At 42.9% G+C, this 27,492-nt stretch overlaps 1 protein-coding gene across 23 annotated transcripts in view; it reads right to left on the bottom strand.

The window, feature by feature from the left end:
* ADGRL3 (adhesion G protein-coupled receptor L3) overlaps nt 1-27,492 on the bottom strand; it is a 495,252-nt gene that overhangs the window by 74,145 nt on the left and 393,615 nt on the right. For 19 of the 23 annotated variants that reach the window (XM_017744223.1, XM_017744226.1, XM_017744204.1 and 16 more), the window contains 6 exons: nt 20,281-20,466; nt 17,381-17,419; nt 4,529-4,712; nt 3,591-3,713; nt 1,182-1,390; nt 327-503 (listed from right to left, as the gene is read on the bottom strand). In XM_017744223.1, coding sequence (XP_017599712.1) covers nt 327-503; nt 1,182-1,390; nt 3,591-3,713; nt 4,529-4,712; nt 17,381-17,419; nt 20,281-20,466 — 918 coding nt within the window. The remainder of the gene's footprint in view (nt 1-326; nt 504-1,181; nt 1,391-3,590; nt 3,714-4,528; nt 4,713-17,380; nt 17,420-20,280; nt 20,467-27,492) is intronic. The other 4 variants (XM_017744213.1, XM_017744219.1, XM_017744220.1 and 1 more) reach the window with 2 other exon arrangements.

Genomic DNA, 27,492 nt, shown 5'->3' with positions numbered 1-27,492 from the left:
GAGGACCCCATGAGAAAAAACCCAGCCAGGAGATGTTCCACACCAGCTAGCAAAGGATATGGCAACAGCTAAACCTGCTCACTCCCCATCCTCAGCTCAGAACTGCCCATGCCAGGAGCTTAAGACAGGCTTTGCATTGGTGTGACTATTTCCTGTTTCACCATAGAGCAGAAGGAAGACTTACACCAGATGGTTTCTACTTTTAAGAGTTAACTGTCACACAGCAACTTCCCTGCTCAGCTCCATTAGTGCTAACAAAATGGTATCACACATTGACCACTTCTCCTGCCCAGTGCATTGGCAGCCTGGGAATCTGCAATGCCTACCTTAACTTCCACATGTGCCATCAGGACTGCAAAGTTGGTGAGGTGGTTGCAGGAGCACGTGGTGTGTGTCTTGTTAGTTGTCAGGAGGCGACAGCCCTGCGTGGACCAATACCCTGTCATTGTACGCTTTGTGTAGCTCCAGAATGAACAGTTCGGGTTAAAATTTTCTTCTGACTGCTGCAAGGAAGAAATTAATAAATGCAGTAACAATGATAGGCTCTCAGAGATTTCTAAATGCACTATTGAGGCTCTTTGTAACTCTCACCCTTTAATTTTAGATAAATAATCAGCAGTGGTTTATACGTCAAGTACTACTTGCCAATACAAGAGAAAGTTAGATTGTTGCTGCACTCTTTGCTAATGCAAACTTGGTTCTTTGGTCTTGATTAATTTCAGACATTGACTAAATCCAGCTCTTCAAAACCAGACTGCTTCATTTGCATTGCAGGGCAGAGAAATTAATTTCTTTAAGCAATCAACTTTTGCAGTGACTGAGCTTGGCTAACGGGAGGACTAGCTGTCCTCTTTCACTGTAATTCCACTTTCCTCTAACATCCCCTGCCACCATGTAAAATAATATTATGGTCTATTCTAATTTATTGGTAGCGTTTAATTACAGAATGATGCGTGTCAGCAACTGAGCAATGGGCATCAGCTCAGAGGAGACACTTTCTTTACTTCTATTAATGCAATGTAAAAGAGACCTTCTCCATAAATAACACAAAGTGCAAAGGAACAAAAGTATAATTCAAAATCTAATCAAGGACTGCTGGGGGCCTCACAGCAGCCAACTTTTGCATCATTTAATTTCAGAAACCAAAAAGAACAAGAGAAGTGCTTTTTGAATGCACACACCTTGATGTGCTTGACAGTAAACACCACAGGATCAGCCAGGTAAACCTTATTGCTGAACTCTTTATTTATTGCTGCCGTGATGACAGGGGAGTTGACAATCACGGAGTGATTGGTTGACATTGCTTCTGTTCCCAACTTCATGCTGGCATTCTCCGTGGAGAGATAGGTGCCCAGGTTGTTGTACAGCACAAAAGCCACCCTGATCTCACCTAGAAGAGAGGTAAGAGGTTAGAGAGCCAGGTTGAATCACTGCGGTGGCCTTTTCTTTTTTTAGACTTCTAATCTCTTCTCTTAATCAACTTCAAAACTTCTCTGAGAAAATATGAAAGGACCAAGATGTGGCATATGAAAAACCACCTCCTGCCAATCCCAGTGAACACCAAGAGATGCAACAAGCGGTCCATGGATAAGAAGGGCAGAGCTGCTTCTTCCAAAAGAAACTTTTATAAGCAAATGGATGAGCAGAAGACAGACGGGGAAGGTGGGCTTATTTTTGGCATCAGTAGGTGTAACTGGCTTCAGAAAAAAGAGGCCAGGTGGTCCATTTCCCACCTGACACCACTTTATTCTCCTGGATATACTTGGGAAACATGTTTTGAGCTGGCCTGTTGCACAGATGCAGTATAAAACTATAATTTAGTCTGTTAATAAATTAAGACTATCTCAGAAAAGTGTACGGACAAATCTGTGAGAAGAAATGAAAACCTTTCCAACACAATTCCAATCTCACATGACAGGTAAAACAAAATTGCAGAAATTTCATTTAAAAATACATTTATTTTCTTAATTTGCCAACCAGATAACCAGAAAAACACCATTAGGGAGCCTGCAGAAAACTGAGTCTATCAGACAACTGTTTTTAACTGAAACCATCCAGTTTGCCTTCTGTTTTGCACATTATTTCACAGCCTATAAATAAGAATGGAATGTGATTAGTTTGCCTTTATATATATTAGTTGTGGAGAGGTATGTTTTTGTTTCTATAGGAACCACCACAGCATCTGTGGAAGGTGAGGTACTGATGACTCCAAAGGTTCCTCCCAACCTAAATCCTTTTATGATAATTTTATTTGTAGCTCTTTGGTGACCTCTGGGCATGTGTCAAGCTGGTGAAAATTGATGGGGTTTTGCTTTGAACAGAACTCCAGGGATACTGTGTTTAGAAATACAGAACTTCCCTTTTATTGCTGCCAACAGACTTTCTCTACCCTTACAAATCTCCAAAGCTTGATAGCAGAGTAAAAGTCCTGCCCTGCTGGAGTTTTGCTACACATCTTGAGTTCCAAACTGTCTCTAAAAGAAATACTTCTCCTCAAATCCTACATGCAAAAGTATCAAGTGCTGTCAAGCAAGCCAATGGCAAAACTTTCTTTCTGAATCACCAGACCAAACTTTCCTCTCAATAGTGTCTAAAACTTCTGGAAATTTTAACACATCTGCTCTGTTTGTAACGCTGTGCTACCACTCCATGTTCTTTATCTTCTATGCAGAGGAGGGTGAGGCACAGGTTGCCCAGAGAAGCTGTGGATGTCTCTGGAAGTGTTCAAGGCCAGGTTGGATGGGCCTTGAGCAACGTAATCTAGTGGAAAGTGTCCCTGCCCATGGCAAGGGGGTTGGAACCAGATGATCTTAAAAGTCCCTTCCAATCCAAGCCATTCTATGATTCTGTGTTTTGCCTGCAGCGACTGAAGCCTGTATATGAGTGTTGTCCCCTGCACACAGATTAAATTTTAAAAGAACCCAGAAACAGGAGCATGTTGGGCCCAGTAGAAGCCTGTGAGTTTGAAGCTGGTCTACGGTGAGGCTGTAGAGATCAACAAATGTGCCTGCTCAAACTCCTGATCTGGAAATAAACGGCTTGGCAGGCTGAAGACCATTCACATATAACATCATCTAAAATTTATGCTGTATCAGGAGGTTCATAAGATACAGAAAGGCACTAAAGATTTAGACTCATAACAGTTAATCAACCTTTTCTGCCATGTTGGCTCATTATTAGTATTTGCTACTATTGTTTCTTTCCTCTACTTTTTCAGAGATTTGTATGGTGCCCTGCTGTGAAGCTGTTTACCCAAATGAGCCTCTTATCCCATCTGAAGCCTCCTACTGCAGACAACAGCAGTTAAAAGCACTTCTCTGGTTTCAGCACTGTGCCCCAGAAGCCCCATAATTTAAGGATCTGATGCATTTTTACCATCACAAAATACTTTTGAAGGCTGTGAATCACTTAGCAATATAATACATTCCGAGTCAGGCAATGCAGCTCACAGTCAAGGGAACGAGCAAAGGACGCTACCCATTAATTTAAATATTAACATAGCAATTAATACTTTACTTATAATGGTTAAACACAAAATAATGCCTAAGACATGACTGCCTCATGAGCGTGGCCTGAGGTGCCAGACCTACCATTTCGACCATTTTGCTTCAAGGTATTTGCTGACAGCTGAATGGCACTCCCATGGCCCATGTTCTGGGGAAACTTCAGATCTTCCAGATTCCCATCTGTGCTTAGTCTCGCAACTTCCAGCTCTGTTTGCAAGAGAGACAGACACTAAGAAAAAAATCTCTGCTGAAATGATCTTCATCAGGGTATTTCAAAGCTACAAAATGGTGCTCCAGACCAGCTGAGAGCAGGGGAATCAACTTACAGTTCTGCATGCTAGAATGTGTTTGGGCTCCTATTTCTTTTTAAATCTTTGCCCTGAAGAAGTTTTAAATTTAATTTTAAAAAAAGAAAAAAGAGTGCAAATAAATTCTACTCTCTGTGGAAGACAAAAGACAACCAGTTCTTGTAAACAAGAACCTCAGGATATTAAGGACAACGGTTAAAATGAAAATCTGAAAATACTAGTTCTTTGCCACTGGCAATTGGTACTTTCTGTAAATGTTATCAGTGCTCAGGATCTGTATTCATAGAAATAGAAAGAAGAGTTGTTCTCATTTTACATATGCACAGTGGGAGTGCTGGTGCTTTCCATCATGCTTGTTTTTTAATTAAAATCAACAATCAGCTGAATAAAGACACAAATTTGTATGAAATGAAACACAATTGCCTCACTATGAACAATCCCCCTGCGAAGCAGTGCTCTCACTGCTCTAGCCCAGATTATACCCTCAAAGCCAGGAGTAATAAAGGCAGGTCAGGTGCTCATTTTCCACGGGATTTCAAGGGTAGAGAGCTGCCTTATTCCTTTAGGCTCTTTTGCAAAGACTTTGAAGTCCTTCAGACAAAGGCCCAAGACATATCTAACAAATCGCTCTCCAATTAATCTAGGGACCAAGGCCAAAGCTGGGCTTCACTCTTCCACTGGCTGCTCTCGGTATTGATGGGATTTGCCCCTTACGGATGTTGTCAGTGTTCTCCCGGACAATGTCTGTCTTCAGCAGGTTGTCAGCCAGCACAAAGGCACTGTCCTCCACCGTGTCGAGCAACTTGGTGGCCGCGCGCTGCTGCTCGCTTGCGTTCAGGTCCCTCCACGCGTTCAGAGCCTGAGGCTGCAGGAGGTTGTTCACTGTCTCCACCATGGCCTGCAAGGCAGAGGGGGAGAGTGAGAAAAGGCTCCAGCAAGCCTAAAGCACCAGAGACCTCTGACATGTGCTTAGTCCCATCCTCCACACAAATCAGTGTACAGGGTGACGACAGCATCTCCTTCCCCCACCCATTAGGGCAGCCTGCAATGGAGCAGGCCAACTTCTACACCATCAGATGGGACAGGGAGGAAATACTGATTTTATTATAAATGCAGGCTGGGAATAGTGCTTTTCTGCTTCCACAATCATCAGCTCTGGGCTTGGAAAAAGAAGGAATTAGGGCAGGTGGGGAAGGAGGGGCAGGAGGACGATGAGGATTAAGGAAACATGCTGGAAAATATATTTCAAAACCCATTGTGACACAGGTTTCTGCTACCTACAGCACCAGAACTCAAGAGTAGGGCTGGGGCACTCAGGGAAGGTATTTAGTATTTGCAAAGGCCACGCTCCCTAAAACATTTCCCTCCACATAACCTCTGGCAGGCAGCCATGAAGACACAGAGATAACTGAGTTATACCACTTCATCCAGAGCAGCAGCAGGTGCCCGTAGAGATTTAGATAAGACACTACATTTCAAATCACTGCATTCAGGAAGGAGCCAGCCCTGCGGAAACAGCTTCCCTCCTACAGTGCACCTTCTGCCCTGGGCTGCCACGCACGAAGAGCTCTCCCATGGATAACTTCCCACAGGTTAATCTGGATGCACACACAGGATCACATGGCACTGTACTGGTCTCATGACTGCAAAATTACTGCAGTAGAATCTACCCGAACTGAAGGCTTTTCTCAGCCTAAACCTTCCGCTTCGTTACTAACCAGAGCTGACTCAACCACTTTTCAGCTAACATTTTTTAATGAGACCAGCTGTACCAGTTGATAGAACTGATTGTGCAGAGGAAAAGGATAAAAAAAAGCTACTTTGATCATGCTTTCTTCAGCTGGCTAGGGTCTAGTCACCAGGCAGGCCTACCCCACAGAGAAACACCTCCACTGCCAGCTAATGCTGACTGCAGATACCAACCCCCCCTTCAAGATGAAACTACTGTTCATAATAATCTTCTGTGTGCTGAGCACATAGGCATCAAACCCACACCTCTGTTCTGCAAGCTGATGACAGTCCCATGGGACTTCAACATTTTCCAAGCCTAAAGTGTGCCCCATGGGCTCACTTTCACGGGAATACGTCAGCATTTACTCTTGATACCTTTGCTAAACCCATGCGTGGAAAGAAGCTATGGCATAGCCCATTCTCCAGCAGAGCCCTCAGGAGTGTTGCAATAGCAACACGTGGCACAGAGAGCATGGAGCATCCTGACTCACTCACCAGTCAGGGTCAGGTGAAAATGAGCAATGGGAGGATATGATCACATCAATCTAGAATTTATTGCTATATCCACGTGACCTTAACAAACATTTCAATTACAGCAAGGTTCGAGGAGAAGCAAAGGCAGCTAGAACTGCCACTGCTGGTGCTTTTAATCCCAGCAAAGATACCTTCCTTGAGTTTGGAAGGTTTCTCACACCATCATGTATCCTGTTGGGAGACTGCACCACAGCTGGGCTCCTCTGCCAGCACAAAGCTCCTACCTTCACAGTTACATTTATTCATGGTCAATTAACTCATTTGTTCTTATGCCGAACCTCTCCTGTACCATAAACAGATCTTCCCTTCCCTTGGCATCTACTACCCTGTTTCCTTGACTAATAGGTAACTTTTCTCCTAAGCCTCAAAAACTGGTTTCCCTAACTATGGAGTAGCCCATGCTTCAACCACTGGAATGGCTGAAAACTTGTACCCTAGTGCTACTGCAATCGTCTTTTTCCTGTCAAGCTTTTACAATCCAGAACTAGAATCCCTCACTCATTTGGTCTTAAGTGGAACTTGATAACCATAAATCAATTTTCTTAACTGATTGTTAAACTAATTCTCCTAAATAGTCTAAAATCTTAACACATTCACTATGTACATACTACAAGCTGGTGGAAATTAATAGTCAAGAAGAAACACTGAAAATCCATACCATTTAAGTCTGGTTTTTTTCTGTGTTTTAGAATCTGGAAGCCTGATATCTGCAGCTCTCCATAAAATTCTGTAGTATACTTTGGTAGCTTATCTCTTCACAAGCAAAAAATAGGTGGTATTCTTTTCCAGCGACCAAAAAGCTTGATTTTTTTGTGGTGCATCTTCTACACAACATAGTGTTTTCTTGTAAAGACCTTTTATGCATGGAAAGCAGAAAATGAGGATTTTCCTCCCCTTTCAATGTTATCCCATAGTTTGCCTTACTTTCATTTAGCTCAGCTCCTACTGGTGTCTTAAATTCCCTGCTAACACAACATCCTGCATACTTTTGTCAATATCCGAATGGTGGGAAACGTCTTTGCAGCAGATCCAGCTCCTGGCTCTGGACAGAAAGGTAATGTCTATTCATCAAAATATGAAACAGATGCTGAAGTATTTGTGTTACAGTGAAACATCTGCTGCAAAGACTTTCCCCCAGAAAAAATATTTTATCTAATGCATTCTTTCTTTTGTTTTAAACGTACACATATGTGTGCATGCAAGTTTGAGAGAGAACGCCAATTACGCCTAATGTGCCGCTTCCTGCACCATGTGTGCTCCCCACCCAACGCTGAGCATCCATCCTCCTGAAGTGACTAACCTGAAACCAGCCACTTCACATCACTTTGGGCCTGGGGTCAAACGCAAAAGCTCCAGGAAGATTTCCAAGGACTTTGGGTCAGGTCCTTGTCGTGTATCTGAACAAAGCTGGTAGACTGTCTTTGCTGGCATTACATCCGAGATTAATTTAGTCCCCAGCTTTTCCCAGAGGGTCATTCCCCTCACCTGTCTCAGTGCATTAATCAAGTGTTCCCCACATTATATTTCTGAGTGCAGCACTTCATTATGGCCGAGTGCTGTGGGCTGAAGCCAAGGAGATGAGGTGCTAATGAAATGTTTGCATTTTGGACAGGAGCTGAGGTAGGTGTTTAAATGAAACAAAACAGCTGTTACAGCAACAGTGCCTTGTGAGACGGAGATGCCAACTGGGAAAAGTTGGGCAGGGGAGTGGGAGTTGTGGGAAAGCAGGCACACATGACAAGGATAGGCCTGTGTCATTACATTCAAGCTGAGTCTTTGTGATTTACGTGGGTTTGGCACCTGGACCAATGACTTTGTGGTCTGATGAAGCTCCAGCATAGAAGAAACAGCTGTGCCAACCCCCAGGAAAGCCTCTCAGTGACCAGCTGGAAGAGGGTTAGCCCTGAGAGAGAGCCTTCAAAATGCAGAAGGCATGGGATAGGTGTGCTTGGGAGCTGATGGCTTTATAGGTTTTACCTGAGACCCCTAGAGATCCTGATAAAGGTGGGAGCTTTCACAGGGAGATAAGAAAGTTCTGACCTATTCTCGTCCCACCACTTCTAGCATGCGGCCAAGCAGGGAGCCCCTACTCTTCCCACCAAAAGCAGAAGAAACTACCCCAAGGATTATTCCCATTTTGGTGCCCAAAATTACATGAGATTATACCTATCCATGAAAAATCCAACATCTATTAAAGGATGCTCCATGACCTCACCGAAGACCCTGTCCTTGCTTCCCAAGCTAAAGAACTCCCTCTGCTGCGGTTTTCCTTTGTTCCCCTGCCTGATCCTTCTTCCAAATGCAGCTCAGCTGAGTTTCTTGCAAAATAAAAATGTGGGCCTTGGAGCCCAAACATACCTCAACACCAGGCACAGCACGGCACCAAACCAATGCTGTGCCTGCTTGGACTTAACGAGTAGATATCACAAGCATACAGATGCACCAGGAGAAGGACAAAAGTAACTCAAATTAGATCAAGGGAATTTTCATAAAGCATAGCTTGCTTGCTTGTAGGCTAAGATCAAATGAGGGAAGAAGGGCATGGCAGAAGGGAGCCAAGAAGGCAGACCTCCCATTTTTCTGTCCTGAGATACGTAGCACAGCTTTATGCTCTCTGTGATGTCAGGGTCTCTACACATGCAAAGCCAAACCCTCTAATTACCAGCCTGTAAAGACCAACCATCCCGGGTCACAGAATATTAGACACGGTGGCCCTTTCATGTCCCCAGCAGTGACTACAATCGGACATTGAGAGAAGAGCAAGACCCTGCAAAGCACAAAAGACAAATCCCATGACAGTGATGCCTTTCATTATGTGGTTATGTAGCACCACAGATTGTATGTTCAACGCAAATAAATGTTAATAAATTGCAGAGGGAGGTTTTTCCCAAATAAGGGCATGTGCTCATGGTTTCTTGATTCTATCCTGAGGTTAGAAAAAAGAAACGAAATGTAAACCTTCCTTCTTAGACACTTACAAATTGGTATTAAAAGATGCATTGTAAAAAGGAAACTAATTAGGAGCTTTACAGTAATTATACATTACTAAAAGGCCAGTTGTATATATCCCATTGATTTCCTTTGTGATAGCTGCTACATTCCATTAAACTGAATTTTTCTTGTTCATTTATTTTTCTCTTCCCCTCTAGAAATGTTTGGCACACGGTTTAAACCTAGGAGGTTTGAACTCTGTATGCATCCAGTGATACCATATTTTTCTCTCACTGTACCAACATCCAAGACACCACTCTTTGATAAAAACAGATTCTGCAATGTAAAATCTCTCTTTAACTGGGAGTCAACACTGAAAATCACTAGATGTTAGAGATACTCAGCTCACTGCCAAATTTGGCACCAGGCTGCAATGTGCTATGGTGCTTAAGCACAGCAACCCTAACCTTAGAAGATCAGCAGCTCTCCTAGAGTTAGGACCTCTTTAAACATTTACTGTTCATTTTGGCCTCTTGCTGAGCAGCTGATGGAAGATCAAAAATCTCAACAAACCTACAGCTGGAGAAAATACTGCTTTATGGCAAGTGAATACCAGCAGATCCTACAGGGAATATTGGTTGAATCCTTCTGTTGAGTAATTTTCAAATATGCAGTTTGTCCTTCCTTACAAAGGAGCATCTCCATAAGAAGAGACTGAACACACTGTACACTTTATTCAGCATGAAGCTTACATCAAGGTCTTACCTCCTATAGCAGCTTTGGGAGAATTAGGACAGTGGCACAGGGCATATTAAAGTACCACTTTTGCAATGACATCTCTAATTAAAACATCTGAATTTTACAACCTCTAAAGCCCCATCTCATACTGCTAACACTTCCTTGATCTCACAGGAATATCTCATGCAGCACACTTTCAAAAATTAGGATATAAGGAGCTACAGCAACGAGGCTTTGCATAGGTAGGCTTAAAATCATGGCTGATGCATGAAGCAAGCAGTGCTTTGGCACCCCTGTGCCAAAGGTGTTTGCCAGCACAGACTCATCCAAAGAGATTTGCTCACCCTTTCTGAGAACAGCAGTGCTCAGTCTGCAATCACACAGGCACAGCCTCAGGCCGTGCTTATGGCCTGAGCTTCTGGTCCTCCCTGAGGTCCCCCCGTATTGCTCCATAACAAATGTGTTGTCTTTATTTGAAAAATGCAGACACGTAACTAGCCCACTTTTTATAACAGCTTGAGGTTTTATGGCAAATCAGCAGAGAAAAAAAGCACAAAACCCCTTTCAGGTCCACACTTCACAGTGCAAATGAAAAACGCACCAGAGAGCAGATGCACTGAAATGTTGATATGGTACGATGATCACAATGTTATGCTCTTTCTTCCCTTTTTCCGACTTGAAAGCAGTGGTCCTTGAAAAAAGCTTACTTGCCTCTTTGCTCAAGAATAGCTGGTTTTGCTCTGTAATCCTATTAAACACCCAGTGCTAAAACAAACCCTTTCCTCAAGCTATCAATATTTGCAAGCCTCCAAACTAATTGAGTTAAAGGCACAATCAATGCCATTGATGACAAGTTCTGCTGGCAAGTTCTGCTGGAAGTTGTTTGATTCTTGCCTCTGGCCAGAAAAAGCACCAGTACATTGAAACTCCCATTAACTCTGAATCTACCTGGTACGGTAGAATGGGCCCTTTGGAGGACAGGGCCAGCATGAAAGCATGGATGTGAGCACACAAATGCCTCCAGAAAGGTTATTCCATTGAAAGGGACCAGCTGAGGAAATGACACATATTTTAGAGTGGCAAATGAACAGCACTCCAATCCCACTACACAGGGGTCATCAATCAAATGATTACATTCATCCGCTGTGTGGGACTTCAGGATAGAAAGTGATGCACATGTCATTTCTTCTGCTTCCTAAACAAGGAAAATGTCATTTGGCTACATAATGGCATTAAATGCTACTTCTTAGCTGAGAAGTGCCTTCAAATCCATCTGACAAGGCTCTTAACTCTTGGATGATTTTTTTTTTCCTTGCCATTTACTCTTTTAAGTCAAAATCAAAATTTGTCTCTGGTCAAAGCATCAGTAAGCACACTGGAGACAATTTCTTACAGGGAAGCCCAGCCACTGTCTATTGTTTTTTAAAAAGCAACACAGTCATCACAAAACTGTTGTAGCATTCAATGGAAGGGACAAACATATTTAGACTGAAAGGAGCTCAGCCACAGTGAGTGCTTGAAAACAAATAAATCATTAGACTATCTACTGCTAATCTTTGCTTCTGCCTTCAAAACTAAGCCAGAAACACTAGCCTACAACTAATACCAGAGTGGTGATTGGACATAGATGGTATCAGTGTTGGTGAACTGAGACAGAGCCTACTACTCGTGGCAAAGGCAAGAAGAGAACTTCCCATGACCATTCAGAGGAATTTCTAAAATTGCTCCACAGATTGAGAGCAAAGGCTCCCAAGAGAGCATGCAACCTTCTCTCCTCAACTATACAGCAAATGTTTATGCTGTGACCACAGGAACTGTACTGACTCAGAAACGGCCTGAATTCCAGCAGTGCTGAGAACTCACTGTAGTGAGAAGAAAAGCACTGACCTTTATTAAAATTAGGCCATCTACAAAATGCTTAACTATGGAATTAATGGTCTTTTACTAGGTATGCAAGGTTTGCAAGCTTGGCCTTGAACTACCAATAATCTCCTAATGGGAGCACGCAAAAAATAATAGGAGATATGAGAAACAGAACAAGGTTACAAATTACAGGTTATGGTTTTACTTTACTTACTATACGAGGAAGAATATTTTAAGGTCAGAAGGCATCTACAGGACTGAAATAAAAGGAATTGATTGGGAAGAAGGAAATAACATAGGATCTATTTCATCTAATGAGATCTTCTCCACAGAATAAGCCGAGAGCTGCATCTATGAATCATCTGTATTTGCTGCCCTACTGTTTGGGATTTGAAACTATACAAGCAACAGCTAGAGTAATTACACTGGGGAAGTGAGCAAGGCTGTAGCAAGAAAGGAAAATGGGCCACACATCAGAAATGCCTCTTTGAAAGAATATCCACAGCCTTCAAGGAAACTCCTGGGGAGTCCGTGAGACTCATCCTTTCCTCCAACGGTTCAAATCAAAGGGACATCTCCTGCTGCTCCCTATGGCAATTTATATTCTGATTTTTACCAGTGACACCAGATACCAGGACTGACTCAGCCTAAAGCAGAGAGTAAGCACAGAGCAACATAGAAAGCACTAGATATTTTTCTCAGTTTTGCCATGTGAGAACATAGCCATAGGTGTAGCTGAGCTGTAGGTGGATGGTCACCTTCTTTTTTAGCATTTATGCAAAGAATTTTGGAGTCTGGTCACAAACCCAAGGCTGCTGCTTTGATCCTCCTCTCCCCTAACAATGGGCTCACCACAGCAGAAACATGCAGGGTGAGGATTTCTAGTTTCACTCTTGCTGACACAAATCAAGTGCAGGTTTCTCAAGCTGTGAAGTATATTAAGTTCACAGAGTTTTAACAAAGGACTACCAAACCACAGAACCTCGCTGCAAGTCACACTTCTTTCAGATGTCCTTTTAATTATATTAAATGAAAGTTTTAGGCACTTTGATGCTGATGGGCAAACATCTCGATCCCTTGAAAAAGCAGCTAAAAGTACTCCCTGTAGCTATAGTTAATATACAACATTGTATGCTCACTGCTAGCCAATTTATTCCAGCCACTTTAACAACGATACCTCACCTGACAGGCTGTGCAGAATAGCATCAGGAGTCAAGCAATGCACAAATCATCAGAGAACTCTCAGAGTTGTTTGACACACACTGCAGAGCTCTTTGTCATACAGCCAATTAAGTAACCAAACAAGAAACTTGAAAACCTTCATTAATTTGCCTCTTTTTATATAAAGGGAGGTTAGAGTCTTTCTTGTCACAGGCACAAGAAGAACACAAGCAAAGACGGCATAATTCAATTTGTGCTCCTTCTCAGAGCTGCAAGTTTCTTTCATTTAGTCTTCATGGAAGTTGGGACCAATCATGCAAGCAAGAGAGAAGTGGGACAAACAGAATTAATCCACTTTAAATAGTACTGGCTAAGTCCCAGATGCACCTTTTATCTGATGAGAACTACTAGGTTAGCACAAAAAAAATAAAAAAAGTCTCTTCTGCTGAGCTCTAAACTTAATGCCTTCAATCCTCTGAGGAAAGCCATTCATTTTTTGCTTAGTGCAGCAATTTAAACAGCCCATGTTTCAAACAAGAAGTGCTCAGAAACCTTCCAGGAGAACCAGAAGGACAACTCTGCAACCACCTGCCACTGTCTGCTACCAGAAGCCTGCCAGCATCTCAGCGCCGGCTTCATGCGTGGCTCTGATGACACCTGCACCCAGAAGCTCTTGTAATTACCAAGGAGCAGGTGGCACCTCCATAATCTTTTCCATTTGCTATGCAGACCAGCCCAGAATTACAAAACAGGGCAAGCCAATTTACAGGGCAGCTCAGAGGATGGCAGGAACCAAGAGCAAAAAACTCCATTAGACAAGGAAGATGCTGCAAAAGCAACTCTCTGCCACCTCCTTCCACCCTTTCCACAAAGCTGCCATTCACAGTTCTGTTGCATTCACCAGCCTCCAGCTTTAAAGCCACTCATACTGACTTTATAAAATAAACCAAAAGAACGGGAACCCTGTGAAGTTTTTGTCCTCCGAGATGCTCATCCCAAACACAGCAGGCAATTTCACATGGGAAGAGGCCTCTGGTTGGCACCACAGGGAAATTCATTGACCTCCTGCTGCGCCAGAGCTCCAGCCCACAAATCCAAGTGAAGCAAGCAGGTGAGCTCAGATTTTGCAATCAGATGCATGTACATGCCAGCACGGGTGTGGTATGAAGCTTTAATAAAACCTGTTTTTCCAGCTACTAAATCAGCAAAATTCTCCGATTTTTTCCCCATGTTTAAGTTTTCTGTTTTAATACAGCCTCACTTACTACATTATGTGAGTACTTAGCCTTTTTTTTTCTTTCACTACCCCACCTCCATTCCTAGAGGACAGGAGAATTGCATCCATGGCATTTTAAACCAGGGGGCTGAGAAATACCGGGCACATGACACTTGCTGAGGAGCACGGAAGAAATCTGTGACAACAAACCCAATTTCACAACCCCCAAAAGACAAGTGATTTCTGTTTTCTACAATTCCAGTGCTACAGTTTAAGGAGAAAAACTTCTGGAAAAGGAACAAACATAATTTCTGAAAAAACATTACAGAAAATTCATACCAGCTTACATCACAGACCAGTCACCAAACTAAGCCATGCTAATCAAATGCGTCACCCATTGTGACTCATTCTCCCACATGATGACTTTTCCATTCCTTTCCCAAAACAGAGTGCAAGAACTTCAGAAAGGTGGGCATAGGAGATGTAAACCTCTGCTCTCCAAAAGGCCACCCTCTTTGCTAACAGAGCACCTTGCTGAGGCCACTCTGCCACCTTGTATTTCCATCTTGGTCAGCTCAGTCTCAGCTGACTATTAATTAGTATCACAAATTGAAACCCACGTAGCAGTTTCTTGAATATCACCATGACTGAAAAATCTTCCAGCAACTGTCCAGTCATTATATTAATATGTATTCATCATGCCACCGGCCGGATTGGTGCTTGTTGGATTTTTGAGACAAAAAAAGATCATTTACCACATTTGAAACTGAAAAAACAGCATTTGTAACCTCTATCTCCAGTAAAAAAAATCCCTGAGCTTTTAACTCAAAAAATACTGTGAAACTGAACAAGTTAAATCCATATTTTTTTAAAGGTACCCAAAGAGATGAGGTGATAATCTGATAATGCATTCCCAGTCTTATGTTTGCGCAACTTGCAAAATTTCTCCATCCATTTTATTTATATTCATTTATTTTGTATATTTATTTATAGTCATTTATTTTGGGCTTAAGAGGACTTTATACACCAATCACTACAGGGCCTCTGTCATAGTTACTTAAATTTGTAAGCCCAAAGAAAACAGTAAGACTGATTTTAGCAATTATTATTTTCTCAGGTCACTCTCCTCCTTCCACAAAACCACCTTTCCTCAATAGAACTTTAGATATTTACAATTCCTGGACATTTCTTGTATAAACTTTGTACTGCACTTTCCTTTGTCTAGGGAGCACAGAATTGAAGGTACACTTCCAGCCCCATGAGCCGAATTCAGCCAGGGATGCTCTTCACAATAATGGCATCAGCACAAGGAGATCAGGCCAGCAAAGTTGAATACTCTATTTCTCTGCCATCAATGCCATATGTCCCAGTGACTTCCCATGTTCCACTGACTTTACAAAGCCCAGGGTGTCACCACTTAAGATTAGTTGAAAAAGCTCTGCTAAATTCCCTCAGCCAGCCCAGATATTTCACTGCCTGGTAAGGGACGAGTAGCCTGTAACAGGACTATCTGCAGTCACATCTAATTGCTATTACAGACAACCTCTCCCTCACTAGATTTTGTGATGACTTTAGCCACACAATTTTCCAATGGAAGCATACTGTATGAAAATACGTCAAGATACATTACTTTATCTCCATATAGTACAAAGCAGAGCTGGAAAGGTTCAATTAGGTCATCTAATTCATTCTTCAAGCCCTCTTTTACAGGACTGTCCTCTTCAATATACGTACCACATTTGTCAATACCCATACTTAGCAGCTCAAGCAATGAGCTTTCATCAGTTTTTGTCTACTAAAGAAGTAGGTGCATGATTAATGTTTAAACACACAAGCAGCCTTTCCAAGTGAAAGGGAGGAGTCCTTGAAATTAAGGGTAAGCTGAAGTTTTGCAGAGGATTCAGGCTCTATTCTGTCAAGGCCAAGCTTTCTGTAAGGTATATTAAACTCACCAATCGTTACTGTTTGAAGAAAGACAGAAGAGCAGGAGTGTGCACTGACTCTGTGGAGAATGCCTGTGCAGCCAGTGGAAAGGACAGCTACGGATCAGGTAGCACCCAATGTCCCCAACAAGATTGTGCAGCCCATAGTCAAAGCAGTCTCATCATGTTTCCAGTGGTAGCAATACACAAGGTAGCTAGCTTGGGAGTAAGCACCACACTGCAAACTTTCTTAAATTCCTTCCAATGCCTGCTAGTTGCTTTCTCTGGGATCCTAGACAAGGGATGTGTAACTCCGTAACTCATCTTTATCCATTAATGTATGTGGAAGGGAAAAGGTGACTTTCTCTCATGACATTTTCCAAAGGGAAGACAAACAGCCTGCCAGCACAGAGGGGTACTGTTTTATTTCTAATGCCCTAGAAGTCCGGACCATCTAATCCCATTTGCTAAATGAAACGTGCTCACAAAATAAAGTCAGTACCAACTGTAGAAAGCTGAATTTTGCAGGAAAATGCAGGTACAGACAGCCCCCTCCAGAAACACAGAGTTCATTTATGCATGTTACACATACACATATAAATAACGATCAACCACCCATAAGAACAATATCAACATTCACAAGCACAAGACAGAGACTAGAAGGTAAAACATTCACATTTCTTAAAGCAGCACTAACTCACCCATAGTATACAAACAGGTTTATACAAAAAACACTGGAGCAAATGCTATAAGGCAAGGTGACAGGATTAGTAAGATAACCTGAGGTCCCATTTGTGAAAAGCCCACAAGCAGGTCCTTCCAGAATGCTGGGGCTTGACTTCGTTCACATCAAACACAACGTAAGCCTACGAAAGTCAGGCCAGACCTGGGTGAACTTCATGGGGTGTTATGTGCATTACCCTCTACATTGTTTGCAGCACTCTCCTCCTTCCTACATCCCTCTGTGAGACACTCTGCATTTCATTATGATCCTACCTCCTCCCTCAGCCGAGTGGTGCCATTTTGAATTGTTTCTGAATTTGAAAGTGTAAAAGGGGAAGAAGGAACACTAAGGAAATGCAGGTGGCAGTAGCATGAATGACATGCTGTAAGCAAAGTCCAGCTGGTCTGGAGATACCTCTGTGAGCAGCAGTTTTGCATTCTTTACTTGCACATCTCTATACTGTCCTGCTCATTCAGATGGCCAGATAAATCTTGTCAGATCTTTCTTGTGTTTTTTTCCACTTTCTGTGGAAAAAAAATTCAGAGATTTTGTCCCAGATTTTTTCAAGTCTGAGAGAAATGGGGCAGGTGGGGTGAGGTAAAAAAAGACATTATTATCCTGTAACCTTAACCTTAGAACTTGCTGCCACAAAGGTGGTAATAATCAGATTATTCACAGAGACAAGACCCACTTCACAGTCATTCAGTCAAACAACTGGACACGTGTATTAAAAACACAAGAAATACCTGGACATAGGCCCTGCAAGAGCGCTCCCTTTTCTGAAGCTGAGTCCATAAAGAGAGCAGATTAAAGACGGAATAGAAAAAACAAGTTAGTGACAGAACAAGGGAAAAAAATTGAAGAAAATGCCTGTGAAAAAAACACCTCATTTCTCTCTTAAACAGCTCCTGAAAAACCAACCAAACTAAAGGAGTGAGTGTGAGTTAGGCAGCAGTGGAAAACTGGAAGGACTGGCTCCAGAAATGTGGGTTAGTCCTTTTTCAGTGAAGTGAAGCACAGACTGGCAACTTTGCAAGAGCAGCTGTTAGATGGTAGAAGACACCGGAGTCTAGTAGAAATACTCAAGAGATGATGTTTTCCTTACAGCTTGGAGACCACACATGACATTTCCACATCAAACAAGGCTGAAAAGGATAAGGCTGATGGTTATTTGCATAAAAGGAGCGTGGGCTCTGCAGCAGACAGTGATGATGCCACAGTGAAATATAACCAAGCTTCAGATGTGCAGGACCAACCTCAGGGAGCAAGATGCGTGCAGGACTGCATCCTGATGCAGTCTGGAACTGTATGGACCCATCCTGGTAGACCTGGGGCTTGGCAGGCAGTCTGCAGCAGTGAGCTGGAATTGGTGAGCTCTGCATCACTGCAAGGAAAGCTCACAAAACCAGGCTGCTCAGAGCCACTGGCTTGGCTGGGTTTGTTTTTACTGATGTGCCTGGTTGGAAACGGCACATCAACAGAGATTCAGGGCAACTTGTGCTCTCAACACACAGCAGTGCAATCCCATTAGTACAGCTGAGAGCCAAATTTGTCCTTGAGAGTTTTGAGGCTCTGAAATAAACAAAATACACCCAGGTACCATGCAATGCCTAATTTCAATTTCTAATTTGTCAATTTGTAACAGTAGAAATCTTCCTCTGGGTAAATCTGGCCAGTACGAGGACTTTACAGAAACAAATGAGATCAAAGAAAGCCTTGCTGAAAATTATAGACCTATCCACTTGGGGGTCTTCCCAGTCTAAAATGGAACAATTATTACCTTAATTAAGCCTGATCCAGTGGAAAGCATAAAGCTTTTAGTGACAGAAAAGTGGCTCCTGAACAATGATGGCTTTTAAAAATTCTGATTATGCCAGTTTATTTCAATTCATTGTACATCAGCTTGTTAAAAAAATCCCACCAGTACAAAACAGTACAGGTGACTACTTTCAGATCCCCAGCACATTTCCTTTAATGATTAAAAGAATATTTAATGGCTAGTGCTTACTTCATTTCTTCTTTCTGACTAAACAGCACTAAACAAAACTCTTTGCAAATTACTTTTTTCCTTTTTTTTTTTTTTTAAATACTCTTGATCAGCGAAGGGGAAAATGGAGCAGTAACTCTGCTGCCTTTTGTTTGCCCAATACTACTTCGAAGTTGAATTCATGCATTCTTAAATGAACACAGAGCAGTTGCTCTTCTAAAGAATTAAGTGGGGAATGAGAGTAAGTAAATTACTGAGCCTGTCATTTGGATCACTGACTCGCATCGCTGTTTTGCAGGACTTCACATGGTCCAGAATTTTAATGTGGAATGCAATTGATTTGTATGAGTTACTTGTGCAAAGCTGATGGCAGGGGGAAGAAACCTGCAATGGGGACCCTGGGAGTGACAGCTGAGCCGAGGAGCTCTGCCTTGTCCAGTCTTCCCCTCCCTTCAGTAACTCATACCTGCCCCCAGGATACAACCCCATTTCGTGTAATTGAAACAAATATCATAAGGTGAGATAAAAATAAGGATGGAAAATATGTGCTTGCAAAGCCGAATTGACAAAATGTTGGGTGTGGCTGGGACACATTCAGAAGAGCAAGCAGAACTACAACCATGAAACCTGTTAGTAGGTGACATTAATTGCTGGTTTTACCTGATATTGTCAGACATCACCATCATTTCAACAAAGAACCATGGTATGATTATAACAAATAATGTTATGCTGATGTATCAGTTAATATAATTATTACCTACGTTGTTATAAAATGGCTGGAAGCAGCACTAATTAAAAGCATCAGGATAACCCAATTCACAGCACATGCAAAGCACATGAGATGCAGGAGTTCAGCTCCCATGCGACTGAAATCTCAAACGATCCCGAAGCCCTTTGCATTTAAAACAGCATCAGTCTACAGTAATAACTTACAAGAAAAAAGACCATGTTACTTCTCTGAAAAGCATTTCTCTTCATAAAACACCAAAAAAATTTCAGGTTTAGCTGGGATCATTTATTCCCCATATAATCTCAGGACCAAGTTCTGTTCATGGTTACATGAATGCCAGAATTGTCAGAGCCTGATATGCAGCTGGGAACAAAATTCTGTGTCTTATTTTCACTGGGTGGCCAATATAACCATGTGCTCATAGTCACAGGGTCCAGCAGCTCTTTGTCTTCATAATCAGGCCCACACAATTCACCGTCAGAATCCTATTTAAGTCTTATCCCATGTGTTTACATGAGATTCAGTGATGAAGAGGGCCTTTCACTAAGGAAACCTACAGCTTTAAATGTATTCTTACAGGGTCCACAGCTCATATTTTCTCCCACAACTGGCAACTCCTAGCACCTTTAGTGCTATGCAGCAATTCCACTTACTTCTGGAAATGACAAAAGGACTAATAATTCTTCTTAAACTGTGGGCACAGAAACCACACTGCTGTAACGGAGTTAAGGTGCTTTTGGGCTAAGTGAGGCGCTGTCACTAAAAAGGCTCTCTAATACTAAAGCAGCCTGAAACCCTGAGTGTAAATATCACGGTATCTCCGGTGTAAATGAATGTTTCTGTCTACCACTGTTTATCCTCATACACAGAGATGTTCATTTGACCTTCCCACGAGCCTCCTGCCCCATCCTGAGCCCCGCTGCTCTCACCTTATTCAAGCTGCGCGCAGCGCTGTCCTTCCCGCCGGGAGTCAGGTTCCGGAGCTGCACGTCCAGCAGGTTGACGAGCTGGACCATGGCGGACACGGAGTACGCGATGTCCCCGGCGTACAAGTGGCTCCTGGTGTGCTCCGCCAGCTCCCGCGCGATGTTGGCGGCCATCTCCCCCGACTTCATCTGCAGGTGACAAAGCAGAGGGAAAGGTTGTCCCCGGCTCTCAGTGACATGTCACTCCAGTGCCTTCCAACCCCACAGCATTAGGCAGGTCAGCTCCCCTCAAGAAGAAGAAAAAAGATGAGGAAGAAGAGAAGGAAGGAGGAATAGAAGCATGTCCCAAGAAGTCAACCACAACAAGAGTCTTCATGGTTTGATCATGAATAGTTTTTTGACTATTGTTTTTCGAGTCAACCATGCCGGCTTCAACAATTTCTTCTCACTGGGCACTGTCTCCATGGGATTTCCATGCTAAGGAGGGCTTTAATTAGCTTGTCCCATTGGTTTACTATGCCACTTGAAAAAAACAAACCATGTAAGTAGCCTCTCCTGTCAAGAAAATGCAGTTTCTGATTCCAAAAGCTTACAGTCATAACTGCACAAAAGAGTTCCTTGTAAAAGGAAAACAGATGACATAACCCAGAAAAAGCAGAGCAAAAAGTTCACAATTTCCATGTTATTGATTTAATAATCAGGTACTAATTTATCACTTAGCCTATGCACACAAGAGATGTGCTCCTTGCCACGCTAGCAACCCATCATGAGGCTAGTGACTCTCAGTGCATGTAAAAGCATCCTAACTCTAGAGCAAAAGGCTCAAGAATAAGTCCACTGGAAGGGAAAAGCCAGTAGGTTGTTTGGCTGAATCTTCTGCTAAAAGACTTGTATCATCTAGTTGAGTCACAAAACTCACAAATCACCTGCAGGGAAATTCACTGTGTAATTATTTGGGCAACTCACACTTTTTCCCTGTGGCTTTTCCCCCTTTCTTGCTCTGTTTTGCTCTCCCTATCTGGTACTCCTTTTGTCTTCTGTGCCATGGGGATTTGGGACAGGGCAGCTGGTCCCATCTCCTTTTCATGAGCAGCCCACTACAAAAATACCCCTGCAGGTTGCTGGTCTTTTATTCATTATCTACCAGTCTGTGATCTGGAATGCATATCCATGTGGAATATGCCTGGGACAAGGAGAAATTATAAAGGATGACACATAAATGAAGGTCCCACTTTTCTGTCAGGCTCAATGGCAAACTCTGCTGGGTTCCTCACATGAATTTTCAATTGTCTTATCTACCAACAGCTAGAAATCAGATATTTCTCGTTCCCTCACTTTCCTCTCTGTAAATCAATTAGCTGAGTTATAAATGAATAACTTACTTCCATCAATTTGACAGCAAAAGCCGATCTGATTTAATGAAATCTAACTCAAGATGTTCATATGCTCGTCTTCAGAGAATTAAAGCATATGATGATATAGAGAAGATAAATAAAGGAGATAATGTGTTGTTCTTCCCATTAGAGCGATGATAAGATATATTCAAAAATTAATTATTTCTTTCTTGTTACACAGAAGACTAATGCCATAGAAACCAGATCCTATTCTTACAGCTGCCTGCTCTCCTAAGCAGCCGAAGAAGCCACACATCAGCACAAATGCTGAATTTTGACCTCTGCTGCTGGCTCTCAGAACTTTAAGGAACAACTACATCAAATCCCTCAATATAAAGAAATCAATTTCAACATTTTCCTGCATCTCATTGCTGGAGCTTAGCATGTATCATGACACATTGTGTTTGTGTAAGCTCTGCAGAAAACTGCACGAATTCAAGATTTTTTTTACAGATACATCAGAAAAAAAACCCAAAAACCCTTCTACCCACTATGTGATGCTCACATTTTCCCTTGGACCACACACCTATGTAAACTGGCACACTCAGAGAAAATTGCTCAGCTGCAACAAAGGCAAACACAAGAGTTTTCTTTCCCTGCAGGCTGCTGTTGTTCCTATCTGTCTGCAAAAGTGATGCAGGCTGGTCACTAATTAACCCTTTTCCTTTTCTCTTGGTCTGACCCTAAAAACTGCAAATCTGAAGAATTACAGTGTGATCAAACAAACAACACAAAAAATAGGCAGCAATGGAAGAAATGCCTGAGAAAAAGGCAGACTAAAGCTCAAAGTCTGTGAACTCCTGGGACACAGAAGTATTTACCCAAAGTTATCTCACACGCCCAGCTTTCTAGAAAACACAGATGTGCCATTCCTCTGGGAAAATGTTTTTGGCTGACAGTTAATGAAGCACTAGCATTGTCAGTGCTATCCTAGCACTGACAATTCCACACCTATACATGGTCACACAGAATGTGCAGCTACAAGTCACTAGAGCAGTGCTTTTTTTTTTACACTGTGGCTGTGTGCATGAGAGGGGTGTCCAAAATGATGGCTGTCTGACATGTTAATGCTCATTTCCTTGATTCTTTTGAGCTTTTTCCACTGAAACTGAAGTGTTTCCTATGCAGTGCTGTGAAACCCAACTGTTATGAATCCCAAATGCTGGCTGAATACTCCAGGACTAAGATATATATCTGGTCTCTTATAACAACAGGATGGAACCCTTTTTTTTTGGTTAATTCTACATAATGCTCAGCAAAGCTTACTGCTACCCAGGAGGATGCATTACTAACTTACTTCCTTTCTATGAAGCACTTCTCTGCATCTTTCTCTTCATTATTGTTGCATGGAAGATGAGCTCTTTGTGTTATTTCTTCCAAAACATGTAATACTCTTTAACCCAAACACCGACATAGCTACACAGGAATACAGGAACAACCCCTGGAGGTTCTCTATGGCTCAAGAGATATTGAGAGGCAAGTAGGAAGCAGGGAAAAAATGTGTAAGTAGCTGATGTTTCTATTGGGAGGCTCAAGAACAATAAAGGGAATCGAAAATAATATATCTCTGCCTGGTATGAAACTACTTTTTAACATTTTCTACCTTGATTATGAAAAAATTAAATTTAAAAACTAAATAGGATTCTGGGATAAAAGAGAACATTCTGCTCAAACGGAATTTGAAACCAAATTTTTGGTTTCTAGGGTTTTTTGGCCTATATTTTTTTACCTTTTACAAACTGATTAAAACCAGTCTTGGAATGCTAGTTTGAAGGATTGAAAACATGTTTCTTGCCAACAATGCCAACACACAAAACATAGTTTTATAGGTCTGCCAAAAAAATTGCTCCCCTCTTCCATTTGGGCGTAATGGCAGGATTCAGGCCAGATTTACAAATGATCATTGGCACACCTGAAATCCTTTCGTGTAACGCTCTGCTAATATTTTCCAAGTTTGTGCCACTATCTTGCACCTTCTTCTGAGTGAAAAGACTGTGAAATAATAGCTGTTGGAGAGGACATATATTCCTGCCTCTTTCATATATGCCAACAAACAGAAACAGGGAGTTTTGTCTGGAAAAGATGAAGAAAGACCCTCCTGCAGCAGCAATCGCTGTTTCAGCCCTATTTTTCTCTGAGGAAACCAACTGCAGAAGAGGACAGTAGAATAAAAATGAGAGAAATCACAAAAAATAAGTATTTAAGGAGAAAAATTCAGAATAAAGAAGAAATATGCTGAGAAGGGAGCAAATGAGCTAAAACACCAGCAGTCATAAAGGCAAAAATATTTTCCTGCAGCCTCCTGAAGAAGCTAACTGATGTAAAAAAAAAAAAGATGGCATGAAAGACTGAACTAGGATTTTTAAAAACGGTAACATACAGATGGACTGGTCAGCTGGAAAGACCATGGAGTTGATGCTGTTTTCTGGAGGAACAAACATTTGACAGGTTTCACCAGGCACCATTAGCTGCTGGCAGTCGGGTAGCAAGGCCGTAAGAGGGGCTGTGGGCTAACTTCTGACACTGCAAAGCCTTCATGGCATTTTTCCTTCCCTTGCAGAGATTCCAATATACATGTGTGCATTCACAGAAAAGAGTCAGAGCATATCTATGATTCTTTTGGGTTTTGGTTGTATTTTTTTCGAATCACAGAATCATTTAGGTTGGAAAAGACCTCTAAGATTACCAAGTCCAACCTGTGACCAAACACCAAAATGTCAGCTAGACCTTGGCACTGAGTGCCACATCCAGCCTTTCCTTAAAAACCTCCAGAAACAGTGACTCCACCACCTCCCTGGGCAGCCCAATACAGTGCCCAATCACTCCTTCTATGAAGAAATGCCTCCTGATCTAAAAACCTAAACCTCCCCGGCACAACTTAGGATTGCATCCTCTTGTCCTTTTGCCAGCTGCCTGGGAGAAGAGACAATGCTCTCCATAGAGTACAGCAGATCTAGAGAACACTGAAAAAGTGGCTTTGAAACTAGGGTATTCAAACAACTTAAACTGCATTTAATGACCCTTTAATGAGCCACCCTCTGTGGCATCTACTCCGAAACAGAGGTTTTCAGGTGCTGTGAAAACAGACTGCCAAAAGCAACTTGGAAGGAGGATTTCATCACACCGTCATCAGGACTGCAACTGCACCCTCAGACCTGGACACGACGATGTGGGGATGCCCTACACAAAACCTCACTCTCCCTGTAACAGACACAAGCAGATCTACAAGACCTCAGGAAGGTGCTATGAACCCTCAGGTTCGCCTGCTCTTTGGGAGTCCATGATCCAGGCCACTCAGGAGGGCATGGGTGGCACGTGCATTACATCTACAGATTGAGGCTTTTTGTGCATTCGTGAAGGGCACAAATTTTTCTGTTCTGCTACAAAAGAGGCCCTTCTCTCTTCCAGAGGCCTGAAGCCAAGCATAGCAGTGCCTGTCCTCCCAGGCAGCACCCGCAACTGAAAGCTGCAGCAAGGAAGAGATGTCTTCAGGCAAGTCACACGCTGTGCTAGGGATGGCACTGATGAAAGCAGGAGGCAAAACAAACAGGCTGAGACTGAACGCGTGACCTCATGATCAGGATGATGCAATGTATCCAAAGCTGACCTTTTTGCTTCCTGTTACAGCTTGACTCCAGAAATAACCCAGGTAGCAGTGCATAATTCAATCGCAGAGGCAAGTTTATTCTCCCGCTCCGTTATGAGGGTATGGTAGGCACCAACAATAAAGTTAAAGTAAATGTCAGGAGGCCAATGAATTGCTGAGGAGAACATTTGTTCTGATCTTCCATCAAGCACAATAACTCTAATGGAAGCTAGGAAATGTCTGTAAAACCTAATACCATGATGCAAGCAGGCAAACACCCAATCTGCAGCCTGAGCACAGCAGGAGAAAGAAGAAGTAAGTAATCATTCTTACTTCACTACAGAGATATGAAAGCAAGCACAGCATTTCCCTACCATCCTTCCTGGCTTGGCTGAAATCCCTCCAGGGGACCTATCACCGTTCTTCCTGAGCAGGTTGGATCCAGCAGGTGACAGGAGATTTTTGGGAGACAAAGCTGATTAGGAATGAAGGCATGCTGAGCAGGTATGAACCCTGGCTGGCAAAAAAGGGTTTTTACCCATTTTGTCAGCTGTGCTGCAGCTGCAGCGGGCTGGGTGACCCAGGACAGCTGGGGATGCAGGAGACCTGAGCTGCAGGGTGTGACCAGCCCTGTCCTCACAGAACAGATGGCTTACTGCTCCCTCTAGCTGCCCCCACAGCAGCAAGAAGAGAAGCTGGCTTGACTTAGAGGAGGAAGGCTCCTTTTTCACCTTCGGAGAGGTGCTGGAGCAAATCTGCGAGCTTTGGGAAGCATCCCATCCACAGCAGGGATGTTAGAAAACAGTGCTTGATTTATGGATGAATCCATCTTCAAGTGCAGTGATCATTTTCAAGCCTCTGCTTGGGCAGGGAAACCAAATAGCTATTGGTTACTTCGTAAGTAATTTAAAACTGTGTTTGCAGTAAGGATCCTACTGAATCTTATAGGCAGGACATACCCATGTGCCAGAAGATGAGCTGGTGGGGAATAAGACTGACCTGGCTAAACAGAGAGCTTTGGCTGGAATTAAAAAAAAAAAAAAGACAGCTTGTGGCCTCTAGAAAAGGGGCAGGCAACTAAGGAGGACTACAAGCATGTTGTGAGGTTATACAGGGAGAAAATGAGCAGGGTTAAAGCTCAGCTAGAACATTACCTGTTTTATCTGTTTACATAAAAGACAATAAAATACATTTCTCTAAATACAACAAAAGGAGGGCTAAGGAGAATCTCCTTGTAGAAGGGAGGAAATACAGTGACAAAGAACGAGGAACAGCTGAGGTGGTAGTTAATGCCTTCTTTGGCTCAGTCTTTAACAGCAAGACCAGTTTTCCTCAGGGTACCCAGCATCCTGCACTGGAAGACAGGGATGGGGAGCACAAGAGAACCCCCACAATCCAGAAAATAATGGTCAGTGACTTGATACACCATTTACACATGCACAGGTCCATGGAGCTGGATGAGATCCACCAAAGGGTACTGAGGGAGCTGGCAGAAGAGCTTGCTGAGCCACTTTCCAACATTTATCAGCAGTCCTGGCTAACTGGGGATATCCTAGAGGACTGGATAGTTGAAAACGTGATGCAATACCATGTCGAGTGCCCTCACGTGGCATGTGCAGGATCTGGACAGGCTGGACCAATGGCCATGGCCAACAGGATGAGGTTCAAATAATGCCAAGTGCAGGTCCTGCTCTTGGGTCACAACTCCACTCAGTGCTACAGGCTGAAGGGGAAGGGTAGCTGGAAAGCTGCCCAGCATAAAACACGAGCTAGCCGTGCCCAGGGGGCCAAGAAAGCCAAGAGCATCCTGGCCTGGGTCAGCAATAGTGTGGCCAGCAGGACCAGGACAGTTTGATTGTCCCCTGTACCTGGACCTGGTGAGGCCACACCTCAAGTGTTGTGTCCAGTTCTGGGCCCCTCCCTACACAAAAGACATTGAGGGGCTGGAGGGAATCCAGAGAAGGGCAATGAAGCTGGGGAAGGGTCTGGAGCACAAGGCTTATGGGGAGTTGCTCAGGGAGCTGAGGGCGTTTAGCCTGGACAAAAGGAGGCTCAGGAAGATCTCAGCCCTCTTTACAACGACTTGAAAGGAGGTTGCAGCAAGGTGGGTGTCAGTCTCTTCTCTTGGTAATAAATGATAGGACAATCAGAAACCACCTGAAGTTGCACCAGGGAAGGTTTATATTGGATATTAGGAAAAATTTCATCATGGAAAGAGCGGTCACGTATTAGAAC

Source organism: Corvus brachyrhynchos, unplaced genomic scaffold, assembly GCF_000691975.1.
Source record: "Corvus brachyrhynchos isolate BGI_N302 unplaced genomic scaffold, ASM69197v1 scaffold229, whole genome shotgun sequence".
Taxonomy (NCBI): Eukaryota; Metazoa; Chordata; class Aves; order Passeriformes; family Corvidae; genus Corvus; species Corvus brachyrhynchos.
The sequence above is the reverse complement of the archived record's forward strand: the minus strand, read 5'-3'. Positions and strand labels throughout refer to the sequence as shown.